This window comes from Podarcis raffonei, chromosome 10 (assembly GCF_027172205.1).
Source record: "Podarcis raffonei isolate rPodRaf1 chromosome 10, rPodRaf1.pri, whole genome shotgun sequence".
NCBI lineage: Eukaryota > Metazoa > Chordata > Lepidosauria > Squamata > Lacertidae > Podarcis > Podarcis raffonei.
The window spans coordinates 65,032,024-65,046,623 of NC_070611.1; the positions used below are offsets into that span (position 1 = coordinate 65,032,024).

Here is a 14,600-nt window from a genome sequence, read left to right on the forward strand (position 1 = left end):
ACCAGCTGGGGGTGCCTGATTTGAATCACAAGGCTGGAGCCAGCTATATAGGTCTGCCCCACCAAGTGGTATCAGGCTTTTAAAATTGAACTGGGCAGAAGTCTCCCCAACCCTTAGCCGCCACCCCACCTTCAAACAACATTTTGTCCCCCACAAAGGTTGTGTGTGTGGGGGAATTGTTGACTTTCAGGGGCAATGAGAGAATGTAACTTGCACTACTTTCAGATTCACTTACAGTTTTATGAGGTGGCTGCGAGTAGTTGTATTTTTTTCTTTTTCTTTTTATAAGCTTTGGCGCACTTCCTCCTCAGAGGAGCCCTGTCACATTCCTGGGCCCTAGGAATGCCACTGCATCAAAATGAAACATCTTTCCCATGCCCAGTTTGGCCCAGAAATGCTGCAAGGCTGTTCTGAGGAGAGGAACCTCGGCCTGAAGCAGTGGCAAGTCTTTTTTTTTATTTTTCTGGATAGAAAAGAAAGAAAGAAAGAGGTGTACAAAAAACTACCCACAATTCATCAGACTGTAATGAACCCCCTCCCAGACTCTTGTGACATTTGCCCCCTACACATTGATGCTGAGGGAAAGTTTCTCCTCACCCGCAAATGATGTCGAAATTTGGTACCCCCTGTCTCTCATGCTCCATCCTAAAGCAGAGTTACGGCGCTCCCTTCAGCGCCCCCAAGGTTCCACGCCTAGTATGACCAAATCAGCAGCACTCTCCAAATCTGCCTATGATTCCTCCTCTGGTCACTGATTTGGATACACCATCTGACTGCCTCTAGGTGCTGTGGTCATCTGCAAGAGATACCCAAACAGCGAAGTTGATGTTGCTAACCTTCATGTCTTGTTTGCAGACATCTTTGTAGCGTAGTGTTGGTATGCCAATGGGCCTCGGGCCTTGAGCCAGCTCCTTGTGGAGCACATCCCTAGGGATCATGTACTTTTATTCCTGTAATATGGGGATTAATGGCAAGACGTCAAAAGCGGATTTTATGAGCCCTTATGGTTGCTTAGAGATTTATACAACAATACCCACTATCTATTGCAGGCAGCCCTTGCTACATTTGAACATATTTCAATTTTGTGTGGATATTTCTCTGGACATTTGGCCGGCTTCTTTCTACTTACACATTTAACTAAATACAATACTGATAGTTATTGTGTTTAGATTGTGAATTGATGATGGTCTTTTTGTTGTTGTTGTTAGTCTCATGTCAGGCTTCGGGGAATTGGCTTCCTCCCCCCCGTGGCAGTAGATAAGAGATCAAATGAAAGGAACGCCTTACCAGTTAGAATCTTTAATAATCACAGCGACAGGACAAAGAACCCGTCTCCTAGAAATGGCGGTGCTCCCAATTAAGGGATACTCCCCCCTCTGTGCCTATTAATCCATGTCACTCCTACGTCTGAGCTTGTACCCTCTGCATTTTACTGTTCTGATACTTCCTGAGCTCTTCGAGACTTCGGAGAAGGGGGGTGGATGCTATCCAGAGACTGTGAATCTGTTAACTCTCTCTCTTCCGGTGCTTCTTCTGCTGGCTATTCCCCATCCAGTATTTCCCAGCTTCTGCCTTCTGAACTATGCCCCTCGGCAAACCACTGTTCTAAATCTATACTGTCCTCCTGCTCCTGGGATGATTCAGGATCAGGATCAGGGAGAGAGGGTGGCTCCCACCATTCTTCCTCAGTGCAGCCCTCCTCAGTACGCCCTCCCATCAGATGTCAAAGAGATAAATAATTACCTGTCATTCAGAAGACATCTTAAGGCAGCCCTGTTCAGGGAAGTTTTTAATATGTAACGCTGTACTGTTTTTAACACTGATTGGGAGCCGCCCAGAGTGGCTGGGGAAACTCAGCCAGATGGGCGGGGTATAAATAATAAATTATTATTATTATTATTATTATTATTATTATTATTATTATTATCATCTCAGTATCATTTATATACTATTTTTTCACTTTATGGTCTTAAATGTTTTTCTCCTCCTTTTTCCCTTCATTAAATATGCAAACAAATAATAATAATTTAAAGAAAAGGAATGTATACTACCCACCAACATTTTGCCCTGCTTCTTCCACAGGCAATGATCTATAATAAGATGCTCAGACTTTCCACATCCAACCTGTCCATGGGAGAGATGACTCTGGGGCAGATCAATAACTTGGTCGCCATCGAAACTAATCAACTGATGTGGTTCCTTTTCCTGTGTCCCAACCTATGGGCTATGCCCGTTCAGGTAGAGCATCGAAGTAAGGGACTGATTTTTGGAAGACGCAACAGATTTCATTTCATTCATTGCAAAAAAAAACACCACCCATACAACTTTACTGAATCTTAAAGAATGACAGAGCCTTAAGGGAGGGACCAAAGCTCAGGGTTAGAGCACAGGGATGGATGGAGGTGCTTCTGGGTTCAATTCTTGGCATCACCAGTTAAAGCAGAGGATGAGACTGCCATGCCCCTCCAGATGTTGCTTGTCTACAAGTCTCATCATGCACGACTCTTTATTTTGCTGGATTTGGCAAAATTCGTATACTGCTTGATTGTAACGAAACATCTGTGCTGCTTACAAGAAATACTGGGAGGAATTAAATGCAGCACTATGTTAAAGTCCTTTAGCAGTGTACTTGTGCTAGTGGAATGGTTTGCACAAGAGAACGTGCCAGGAGCTAGCATGGTACTCGCAACAGGTTGCACATCCCGTTTCTGCTAACGCAACCATTGCACTTGGTTTCATATTGCACAACTGTTATTATTGCCCCTTAAAGGTAAAGGGACCCCTGACCACTAGGTCCAATCGTGGCCGACTCTGGGGTTGCGGCGCTCATCTCGCTTTATTGGCCGAGGGAGCCGGTGTACAGCTTCCAGGTCATGTGGCTAGCATGACTAAGCCGCTTCTGGCAAACCAGAGCAGCGCACCGAAACGGCATTTACCTTCCCACCAGTGCGGTACCTATTTATCTACTTGCACTTTGACGTGCTTTCGAACTGCTAGGTTGGCAGGAGCAGGGACCGAACAACGGGAGCTCACCCCATCGCGGGGATTCGAACCGCCGACCTTCTGATCGGCAAGTCCTAGGCTCTGTGGTTTAACCCACAGTGCCACCCGCATCCCATTATCGCCCCTTAGGCTAGCACAACAGTCATTGTACTGGCGGCCAGGGAAGGTTGAATCTGGGTCATTAAAATGATAAATAAGAATAGTTTAAACCAAAAAATCTGAAGAAGTATGCATGCACCCAAAAGCTTATACCAAGAACAAACTTAGTTGGGCTCTAAGGTGCTACTGGACATTTTTTTTTATTTAGTTAAAACCAAGTAATTGAAAACATTTTTTAAAAAACACGATTAAAACCAACAGAAAACTGAAAAGGGATTAAAGAGACATCAGCATCTATGTGTCTGGATAGGCTGCCTAGGCAAAAACGTCTTAAGCAGATGCTGCAAAGGCACCTGCCTGGTGTCAATTGGCAGGGAGTTCCAAAGTGTAGCTGCCGCCACACTAAATGAATGATTTACTGCAAATGGTGTAAGGTAATCTTGCAAGTAAACTAGTCCCAAGCTGTTGAGGACTTCCTGCAGTTTTACTATGCAGCTGTTAAACATGCTAGCGGGTGCGAGAAAACTTTGCAGTTATCCCAGTGAGAAATTGGTAACCAGTGTAGATCTCTGAGCAGAGATGTTACATGCTGAGAGGGCGTTGCTCCTGTCAGCAACCGTGCTGCAGCATTCTGCATTAGCTGAGGTTTCCAGATCAAGTGCAAGGGAAGCCCCACACAAAGTGCATTGCAGTTATCCTTTGGCCATGCCGGCTTGGGGGTAGATGGAGTAGGAACCCCAAAACAGCTGGAGGGCCACAGGTTTCCCCTCTGCCCTGAATTCCCCCCCCCCCTCGCTACCCTAATTTCAGGTAGCAGGGTGGGGGGGGGGGAAGCCTCTTCTGCCAGAGATCTCGGATAGCCACCACAAGGCAGAGCAATCAATACTACAGCCACGTTTACCCCATACATTCAAAACACTACGATACCACTTAAAACTGTCATGGCTTCTCCCAAAGTATTCTGGGAGCTGTCTTATGTGAAGGGTGCTGAGAGCTGTTTTGAGGCCCCAATCCCCCACGTAGAACTGCAATTGCTAGAGTGGCCTAACAAGAAATCCCTCTTTACAGGGAATTTGGGGAATCGTAGCTCTGGGCGGAGGGGACAAGGACCTAATAGCTCTCAGCACCCTTAAACAAACTTCAGCTCCCAGAATCCTCTGGGGGAAGCCATGACTGTTTAAAGAGGTATCATAGTGCTTTAAATGTATGGAGTGAACATACATTAGTAAGGTAAGGTAAAGGTAGAGGACCCCTGGACGATTAAGTCCAGTCAATTGTGGGATTGTGGCGCTCATCTTGCTTTCAGACTGAGGGAGCCAGCGTTTGTCCACAGACAGCTTTCCGGGTCATGTGGCCAGCAGGACTAAACCACTTCTGGCACAACAGAACACCGTGATGGAAACCAGAGCTCATGGAAACACCGTTTACCTTCCTGCCACAGCAGTACCTATTTATCTACTTGCACTTTGACGTGCTTTCGAACTGCTAGGTTGGCAGGAGCTGGGACAGAGCAACAGGAACCCACCCCGTCGTGGGGATTCGAACTGCCAACCTTCTGATCGGCAAGCCCAAGAGACTCAGTGGTTTAGACCACAGCGCCACCCACGTCTGACTTAGTATAACTTAGTAGCCCTTGTTACACACCCTTTACAGTTAAGCATTATGCGGCATATTTTGCATTTGGCAGCTTCACCTTTAGATCATCTCATACACTGAACTACAGAACTGGCAATGTTTTCAAAGTCTTCTCTCCCTTCACCCCCCCTTTTTTTGTAGATTATCATGGGGGTGATCCTGCTCTACAACTTACTTGGCCAGAGTGCCTTGGTCGGCGCTGCTGTCATTGTATTGCTGGCTCCAATACAATATTTCATAGCGACAAAGTTGGCCGAGGCTCAGAAGAGCACGCTTGTAAGTTGTTTTTCCACACATGAGACTTGGCAGCTATTTAAAGCACGCGACTGGAGTGGTAACACACTGGAGTTCTGTGCCTGGCTACTGTACGCTGTTGGACGCAGCTCAGTCGGCAGAGCATGAGACTCTTAACCTCAAGGTCGTGAGTTCGAGCCCCAGGTTGGGCAAAAGCTTCCTACATTGCAGGAGGTTGGGCTAGATGACCATGGGGACCTTCCAACTCTATGGCTCTATGTTGCTTAACAGAGTGGCTGGGGAAACCTGAGTATAAATAATAGCATTATTATTATTATCTTTGTTTAGATGGGCACATAGTGGTTTCAGATCAACCAAAGGAACAGCGATATAACTGACTACAGTCAAACCTTGTCTCCCGAACGCCTCCATTTTGGAACATTTTGGCTCCCGAATGCCAAAAATCCCAGAAGTAACTGCTCTGGTTTTTGAATGTTTTTCGGAAGCTGAACGTCTGACGCTGCTTTCACTTGAGTGCAGGAAGCTCCTGCAACCAATCAGAAGCCGTGCCTCAGTTGGCAAACATTTTCGGAAGCTGAACAGGCTTCTGGAATGGATTACGTTCGACAACCAAGGTTTGACTGTACCATAATTCTTGCCTCAAAAATTATTGAACTGATTTGAAAATGTGGCAGCTCCTGATGTTTCATCTGATCTTCAAACCATGGTTTCGAGGATCAGCAACACATTACGGGCTCTCAGTCTCTCCCCTCTCCATCCTGTGGCCACACTTTGCAGTTTGGCAAGATCCATAGTTTGCTAAAATATTTTTTATTATTTATTTGCATATTTCTTTAATGGGTGGTTTAATGTTCTTTTCCCCCTTTCCCCCCTCCATTCCATCCTTAATCGATGGAAAGGATTACTCCACAGAGAGGCTGAAGAAAACCAATGAAATACTGAAAGGGATCAAGCTTTTAAAGCTGTACGCCTGGGAGCACATATTCTGCAGAAGCGTAGAAGAAACGAGGGTGAAGGAGCTGACGAGCCTCAAAACCTTTGCTCTGTACACATCTCTCTCCAGTAAGTATATATCCTTGAGTGTGGCAGGCTGGCTGGAAGGCCGCCATCTCGTTGTTTGATGCTCCTCCCTTTTTGTCCAAAGACAAACGCAAAACAGCAGTGCACAAATTAGAATAAATGCTTTTTTAAAAGCACACACGTGCCTCATATACTATAAAATACAAAAGTCACAGCAATAAATACAGGTATAGGCATACTATATGTGTGTGTGTGTGTGTGTGCGCGCGTGTGTGCGCGTGTGTGTATAGAGAGAGAGAGAGAGACAGAAAGAAAGAAAGAAAGAAAGAAAGAGAGAGACAGACAGAGAGAGAGAGAGAGATAAAAGCATGCCATACTTAAATGTTGCCCTATCTTATTGTTTGGGTGGATAGAAGGATAGAACAGGTTGCCAGTTATGTTATTTGTTAAATTATGGAATTTGTTCCCACAAGCAGTAGTGATGGCTATCATCATCATCAACAACAACAACAACAACAACGTTCTATTATTTGTACCCCACTCATCTAACTGGTTTGCCCCAGCCACTCTGGGCTGCTTCTGGCATATACAAAAACATAATAAAACATTTAACTTTAAAAACTTCCCTATACAGGGCTATTTTCAGGTTGTATAATTGTTTATTTCTTTGACAACTGGTGGGAGGGCATTTCATTCATATATATATTGAGAAGGCCCTCTGCCTTGTTCCCTGTAACCTCACTTCTTGCCCTGAGGGAACTGCCAGAAGGCCCTCAGAGCTGGACCTCAGTGTCCGGGCTAGCGATAGAGGTGGGGACGCTCCTTCAGTATACTGGGCCGAGGCCATTTAGGGCTTTAAAGGTCAGCACCAACACTTTGAATTGTGCTTGCAAACATACTGGGAGCCGATGTAGGTCTTTCAAGACCGGTGTTATATAGTCTCAGTGGTAGCTCCCAGTCACCAGTCTAGCTGCAGTATTCTGGATTAGTTGTAGTTTCCGGGTCACCTTCAAAGGTAGTTCCACGTAGAGCACATTGCAGTAGTCCAAGTAGGAGATAACCAGAGGGTGTACCACTCTGCCAAGACAGTGAGCAGGCAGGTAGGGTCTCAGCCAGCGTACCAGATGGAGCTGGCTTTTAAAGAGTGCTTACTAGCCACAAGGGCTATATTTTACCTCCAGTGTTGGAGGCCGCATGTCTGTGAATACCAGTTGCTGAAAATCACAGGTGAGAAGAGTGTTGTAAACACCCCGAACCTTCTTGCAAGCTACCCAGAGGCACCTGGTTGGCCTCTGTGAGAATAGGATGCTGGAATAGATAGATCTTTGGCTTCAAAAACTGGGCTCTTCTCATGGTCTTATAGAGCCATTAGAGGCAGCACCTGCCACAAAAACTGCCCACGCCCATGGGCACCTTCAACACAGACCTGCACCAAACTGCTCTGGAGGTTGCAAGCCTCCAGAGTCTCTGTTGTCATCTGTGAAATGTTGCAAAGTAACAAGAGCCCAGCTGGCTGAGATAAAAAAAAGACCCTTCTCGTCCAGTATCCTGCTTTCCACAGCGACCACCCAGATGTTTGTGGGAAGCCAACAGGCAGACCATGATTTCAGTAGCGCCCTTTGACTGACGTTCATCATAATTGGTGGTCATTCCTAGTTTTAGGTCCACCAGTTAAACATTATTATTTTTTTAGCTGATTAGGGAGCTCCAAGGCAGATGATTGAATTATCATACTTCCTGCATGTGGCTTCTGACCCTGATTTTACAAGACTGGGAAGGCTATCCCCAGGGCCTGCAGGGGCAATTCTCTTTCTCCCTCTGCCAGTTCCCAGGATTCAGTCACCTCTCCATTCCCAACCTTAGCAGAAAGACGGAAGAGAGATCACATGCGGCAGAGCAGGTCCCGTTTCCCACAAGATGAGCTTCCAGCATCTCTACGTTTTCTTTGTCTTCCAAGATGGAAAAAAAAAGCCTTGTGAAGCTTGCAAGTTTATGAAACTTGGCTGAGGGGAAATGATTTCCTGACCTCCTGCTGCCTTTCTCATACCCTGGGACAAACACGACAAGATCTCTCCAAATAATCATCTAACCTTCCTTATTAAGCTTGTTGACATCCCTTAGTTTACATTAACAATCACACGCAGCATCTATGGGCAGCTGATATAGCAGAGTTTGTTTATATTTTTAATGGCCTTTGATTTAGGTTAACATAACCTCAGCAATTTAAATAATTCCCTTTTCCCCACCAAGCCAACGTTTTTAACTGTGGCATACAACCCGACAATTCTTTCGGGAATATGTTCCCCAGCTCAGTAAAATACACAAACCATAATATTTCCAAGTATGTTTTCATTTGACAGGAAAAGCCCCCCCCCCAACCTCCAGTTAAGGAGTTGTCCGGGCAGGAAATAATCTTAAAGCAAACATCTATAGTATAGTTCAGACATTGACAAATGTTGCTGTGTATAATTTATGGTTGTGCTTGTTTCCACAGTTTTTATGAATGCAGCTATACCAATTGCAGCTGTTCTTGCGGTAAGAATAATTTTTTTGGAGTGTGTGTGAATGTTGGGTGGTTTATTAAGCAAACTTTTAAATTAGCTGTAGACACACAGAAGAATGAAGTGCTAGATTTTTTAGGTGGTAGATTGTATTATTTCAGACAGCAGGGCGGATGTCCCCTTGAATGTTCCCAGATGTAAAACATCATCGTCATCGACAACAACTTACAGAGAAAGATTCTAACTAGAGATGACAAATCACTTACCACACAATATTGTCCTGAGATTAGCTCAGGATTTTTCTGAAATTGCTTGGAAGAAAATGGAAAACCTCCAAAAGATATTCCCAAGCCATGTGAGGGCTGGGATAAGTGTTGCCAAGCACGTCTCCTACCTGTATTTCTACAGTGGTACCTTGGTTCTCAAATTTAATCTGTTCCAAAACCAAAGCGTTCCAAAAACAAGGTGCTTTCCCATAGAAAGTAATGCAAAATTGATTAATCCATTCCAGACTTTTAAAAACAACCCCTAAAACAGCAATTTAACATGAATTTTACTATCTAACAAGACCATTGATCCATAAAATGAAAGCAATAATCAATGTAAAAAGGTAAAGGTAAAGGTACTTGTCAGACTCTAGGGTTGTGCGCTCATCTCACTCTAGAGGCCGGGAGCCGGCGCCGTCCGCAGACACTTCCGGGTCACGTGGCCAGTGTGACATCGCTGCTCTGGCAAGCCAGCACCAGCGCAGCACACGGAACGCTGTTTACCTTCCCGCTATAAAGTGGTACCTATTTATCTACTTGCACTTTAAGGGTGCTTTTGAACTGCTAGGTGGGCAGGAGCTGGGACCGAAGATGGGAGCTCACCCCGCCGTGGGGATTCGAACCGCCGACCATACGATCGGCAAGTCCTAGGCACTGTGGTTTTACCCACAGCGCCACCCGCGTCCCTGATAATAATCAATGTACTGTACTATAAAATAAATGACAGTATTGTAGATGATAATAATTAAAATTCAATACTTTTCATACCTGCACTGATGATAGTCATTGTTTGGATGGAGAGCTTTTATCCATTTTTGCAGCCACACAATCAATCAACCAGTAGCTGAACTGGGTTCCACACAGTCACAATAACAAAGTAACCGATAATGCCTCAAAAACAAAAACGCAAAATAAATTGCAAAAAAAAGCGCCAAACTTTATCCATTCCGGAAGTCTGTTTGAAGTCTGAAATGTTTGAAAACCAAGACATGGCTTCTGATTGGTGCAAGTGCCCCGGAAACATTAGCTGACAGTTGCATCAGATGTTCGGCTTCCGAAAAACGTTCGAAAACTGGAACACTTACTTCTGGGTTTTCGGCATTTGGGGACCAAGGCGTTTGAGAACCAAGGTACCACTGTATTTGTATCAGTGGTCCAGGAGCAGCAGCAGTGGCAACAGGACACCTATTTACCTGTTTAGGATACTTACACAGTGGTACCCAACCTTTTTTTGGGCCATGCCCCACCTAAGCATCTCTAAAATTCTGATCCACCCCCCATCCGTGACATATAATTCTTATTATTCAAAAAGTGAACTCCTATTCATGTGGAGGAAGCCTAAAAGGCCATTAACTGTAAATAACTCATTCTCAAATTGCCCCCATTAAAAATCAAATTGCCCTACTGTGGGGCGTGTGCCCCATGTTGGAAACCATGGCACTTGCATCTCACTTAATAGCCCTGAGAACTCCTTGCCTGTTGATATCAGGCAGCTGCCTTCTCTTCATTCTTTACAGAGCCTGCTGAAGATATTCTTATTTGGCAAGCCTACCCAGATGTTTAGAAAACTTGCATGAGTTTTAGTTTGTTTCAGTCTACTCTACTGTGGTTCTGACATCCTGTAGGTCTTAAATTATTGTTGCAGTTTTTACAGTGACAATATTATTTTATCTTTTTTGTAAACCCTCTTCTGAGATGTTTTTCTCTACAGTCTATAAATTTCATGAAATAAATAAATAAATAAATAAATAAATAAATAAACTCTCACAATAAGAATAATATCTGGGATGGATCGGAAGGGGTCCAGATCAGTCAAGACAGGATCAGGTCCAATCCAGATTTACAAACTGGATTCAGAGGACCCTCATTTTTATACACTTTTGGTTGCATAAATGGGGTGCAAAATTCAGAGAAGTGCGAATCCCTGAGGAATAAAATTTGGTTTCACTTTGCGTATTGGCTCCAAAATGGTTCCAAAATTGATTCCAAAACCATCTATCCAAATTACCGTATTTTTCGTTCTATAGGGCGCACCGGCCCATAGGACGCACCTCGTTTTTTGGGGGGGGGAAATGAATAAAAAAAATATATTCCTCCCCCCCAGCCGCGGCTGCCGCCCCAAGCCTTGCGCACACCTGCCCGAAGCACGGGGCACCCTCCGGAGGGCTCCCCGTGCTTCGGGCGACAGGCTGCCGCCCCAAGCCTCACGCGCTCGGCGGGACCTCCCGCCGGGCGCGCAAGGCTTGCGGACACTCGCCCAAAGCACGGGGAGCCAGGTTCGGGCGACAGGTTGCCGCGCCAAGCCTCGCGCGCTCCCGCCGGGCGTGCAAGGCTTGCGGACACTCGCCGGGGCTGCAGGCTGCTCCCGCAAGCCTTGTGAGCCCGCAGGAACTCCCGCCGGGCTTGCAAGGCTTGCGGATAGCTTCCTGAAGCCTGGAGAGCGAGAGGGGTCGGTGCGCACCGATGCCTCTCGCTATCCAGGCTTCAGCGAAAGCCTGCATTCGCACCATAGGACGCACACACATTTCCCCTTCATTTTTGGAGGGGAAAAAGTGCGTCCTATGGTGCGAAAAATACGGTAGATAGTTTGTCATTAAAATGCAAAGAGCATTGCATTCCAACCCCCTCCTCCCGTCTCACACATTCTTTGCCTCGCTTGTTCTGCACAAAGCAACATAACCAACACCCTCTTTTTCCTGACATGACAGACCTTTGTGACGTACACGTATATCAAAGAGGAACCACCAACTACAGCCCAGGCCTTTGCATCCTTGTCGCTCTTCCACATCCTGGTCACACCGCTGTTCCTGCTTTCCACAGTTGTTCGATTTGCTGTCAAGGCCATCATCAGGTACAGTGGTACCTCGGGTTACATACGCTTCAGGTTACAGACGCTTCAGGTTACAGACTCCGCTAACCCAGAAATAGTACCTCAGGTTAAGAACTTTGCTTCAGGATGAGAACAGAAATCGTGCTCCGGCGGCATGGCAGCAGCAGGAGGCCCCATTAGCTAAAGTGGTGCTTTAGTTAAGAACAGTTTCAGGTTAAGAACGGACCTCCGGAACGAATTAAGTACGTAACCAGAGGTACCACTGTATGTGCTTTAATGCATAGGAACATGCTGAGAGCCTGTGTGGAGAAACAGCTAGAGTGTTGGACTAGGACCTGGGAGTCCATGATTCAAATCCCCACTCAGCCGCAAAGCTTGGGCCAGTCACTGCCTCTCAGCCTAACATATCTCACAGGGATGTTGTTATTATTATTTATTCAATTTGTTACTTGCTTTATCTTGCCCAGGGCAACCCAAAGTGACTTACAACCAAACAGGCAAAATATATACCTTACAGACCAACTAAGTTTGTTCTTGGTCTAAGCTTTTGTGTGCATGCACACTTCTTCAGATACCAAAGTGTACATGCACACAAAAGCTTAGACCAAGAACAAACTTAGTTGGTCTCTAAGGTGCTACTGGACAATTATCTTTCTTTCTATCTATCTATCTATCTATCTATCTATCTATCTATCTATCATCTATCTATATCTATCATCATCTATCATCTATCTATCATCTATCTATATTGACTGTGTCAGACCAACACAGCTATGTACTTGAACCAAACAGGCAGACAGACAACCTCCCCACATAGATACATGAAAGCCAAGAGGAAAACAAGAAATACTTTAAAAACATCACCACCGCCCCACTTCCAACAGGCCTGGTAATAGATAAGTATAGTCTAAAGATAGGTAATGATGGCACCAGGCGAGCCTTCATGGGAAGAGCATTCCACAAAGGCCCCTTCTCCTGTTTCCGCACTCTGGATCTCTCATGGAGGATGCACGTGAAGAAAGACCTCCGATGATGATCTCAAGGTCCGGGTCACTTCACTGTGAGAAAAAAAGCCCATGTATGCCACCTTGAGCTCCATGAAGGAAAAGGTGGTACGCGAATGTAATAAGCAAATAATAAATTATTATGTAAGATTGTTGGACAGTCTAGTCTGACATTGTGTCTTCCTTATGGTTGCCATACGTCCCAGAATCGGGCTCTGAAATTGGCGTCCAGACGGATTTTTTAAAATCCCAAAAACTTAATTTTGGTGGAGAAATGTTCCCCAAAAAAGCTCAAGAACTTTGTCCGGATTTTCACTTTTGGGGAATATGGCAACCCTAGTCATGCTAATCTACAGCTAGCCCTCCATTGCCTCAGACAGGTCTTTCCCAATCTGGTCACAAATTGAAGATTAAGTCTGAGGCAGTCGTGGGTTGTAGACAACTAACTTTTACTCAGAGCAGAGTCATTAAAATTAGTGAACCTAGGTTAATGTTGTATCCAATGTTAGACCCACTGAAATTAATGGGTGTGGCTAATTGAGCAAAGCACCTGCTCTGCTCCTAACCTACTGTCCTCTCTTTCTTTGGTTAACGATTTTAACCACTTTTGTCCTGCGTAATTCTTTGCCCCAGCCAATGAGGCGGTGGTTAGTGCAAGCAAAATAAAGGGTAAATACATGTGTAGAATTTATGTAAGTTACAGATCTGACCTTTTCTTTGCGCGGATTCTGAATTATCTTTGTTTTTCCTAAACTGAATGGAAATCGAGCTGAAGTGGTGGGGAGCAGAGGGATCAGTCCAATGAGAAGTCTGGAAGAAAGTTGCTTTCTAACCCTAAACATGGTATCTTCCATCTTTCCTTCCAGTCTCCAAACCCGCCTTCTATTTGTTTAAATGTTCTCTCTCTCTCTGTGCTATATTTAGCACAGCTGTAACACCAGTAGAGAATGTCTGTCTTGCTTTGCACATTTGAGCTCTCCAAAGATCCCATTTTTTGCCAAGACAAATCTCAACCTTTAAGAAGCTTTCTCCTCCTCTTATTTTTTCTCTTACAGCCAAGGCAATACCCCAGTGAATATAGACTGGGCCACTCTATCCTCATTATCACCCATCCAATTAGCATATAGAATTAAGTACCCCGTTCCCAGGATAACTAAGTGGTTACTTGGGTCTGCCAATCCCCTTCATTTAGGGAATAGGCATGTTGCACTGGTAGACAACCTTTTATGGGTTTCTGTGAATGAATCCCATTTGAATTTTAAATGCACCATTGCAGTCTACTAAAGAAGGAATCTTAGCTTATGTCAATGTAAACTCCCTTAGGAGTGTGGTCATTTGAAAGACCAGGGTCATTTCCATCAACCTGGTTACTGAGCATTCATCCTGATTTCTTTGCACCAAGTTTGCAAGGGGTAGGTTATACAGTGTTGGCTGCTTATTGAACATTAATTCTGATTTATTTTGAAGGCAGGTTGTGCAACTTTGCATTAATCAATTTCTATCCCAAACTTTCCTGTGCATCTTCTCATCACTTTCCTTCCTGCAGAAAATCCAGATTCTTTTGGAAGTGGGTTTGTTGTGCAACAATGCCATATACACTTAATTTTACAACCTGGATTTGCTGGTATGCAATTGAATCCTGCCAACAAAACAGCAACTGTCTGGAAGCCCCCTAGATAAGCAGGGTAGTGCAAAGTAAATCCAATGATGTCACCATGTTTTGCAATTCGTGGCTCAAAAAATACACAATATAAGGTGTGCTTTATCACCCCCAAGGGACGCGGGTGGTGCTGTGGGTTAAACCACAGAACCTAGGACTTGCCAATCAGAAGGCTGACAATTCGAATCCCCGCGATGGGGTGAGCTTCCGTTGCTCGGTCCCTGCTCCTGCCAACCTAGCAGTTCAAAAGCACGTCAAAGTGCAAGTAGATAAATAAGTACCGCTCCAGCGGGAAGGTAAACAGCATTTCCGTGCGCTGCTCTGGTT

General features: G+C 45.0%; 1 protein-coding gene across 6 annotated transcripts in view; it reads left to right on the forward strand.

The window, feature by feature from the left end:
* The window catches only part of ABCC9 (ATP binding cassette subfamily C member 9), a 92,724-nt gene that overhangs the window by 12,577 nt on the left and 65,547 nt on the right, over positions 1-14,600 (forward strand). For all 6 annotated transcript variants that reach the window (XM_053405586.1, XM_053405588.1, XM_053405585.1 and 3 more), the window contains exons 9-13: positions 2,083-2,238; positions 4,879-5,013; positions 5,892-6,054; positions 8,507-8,547; positions 11,488-11,630. In XM_053405586.1, the coding sequence (XP_053261561.1) occupies positions 2,083-2,238; positions 4,879-5,013; positions 5,892-6,054; positions 8,507-8,547; positions 11,488-11,630 (638 nt within the window). The remainder of the gene's footprint in view (positions 1-2,082; positions 2,239-4,878; positions 5,014-5,891; positions 6,055-8,506; positions 8,548-11,487; positions 11,631-14,600) is intronic.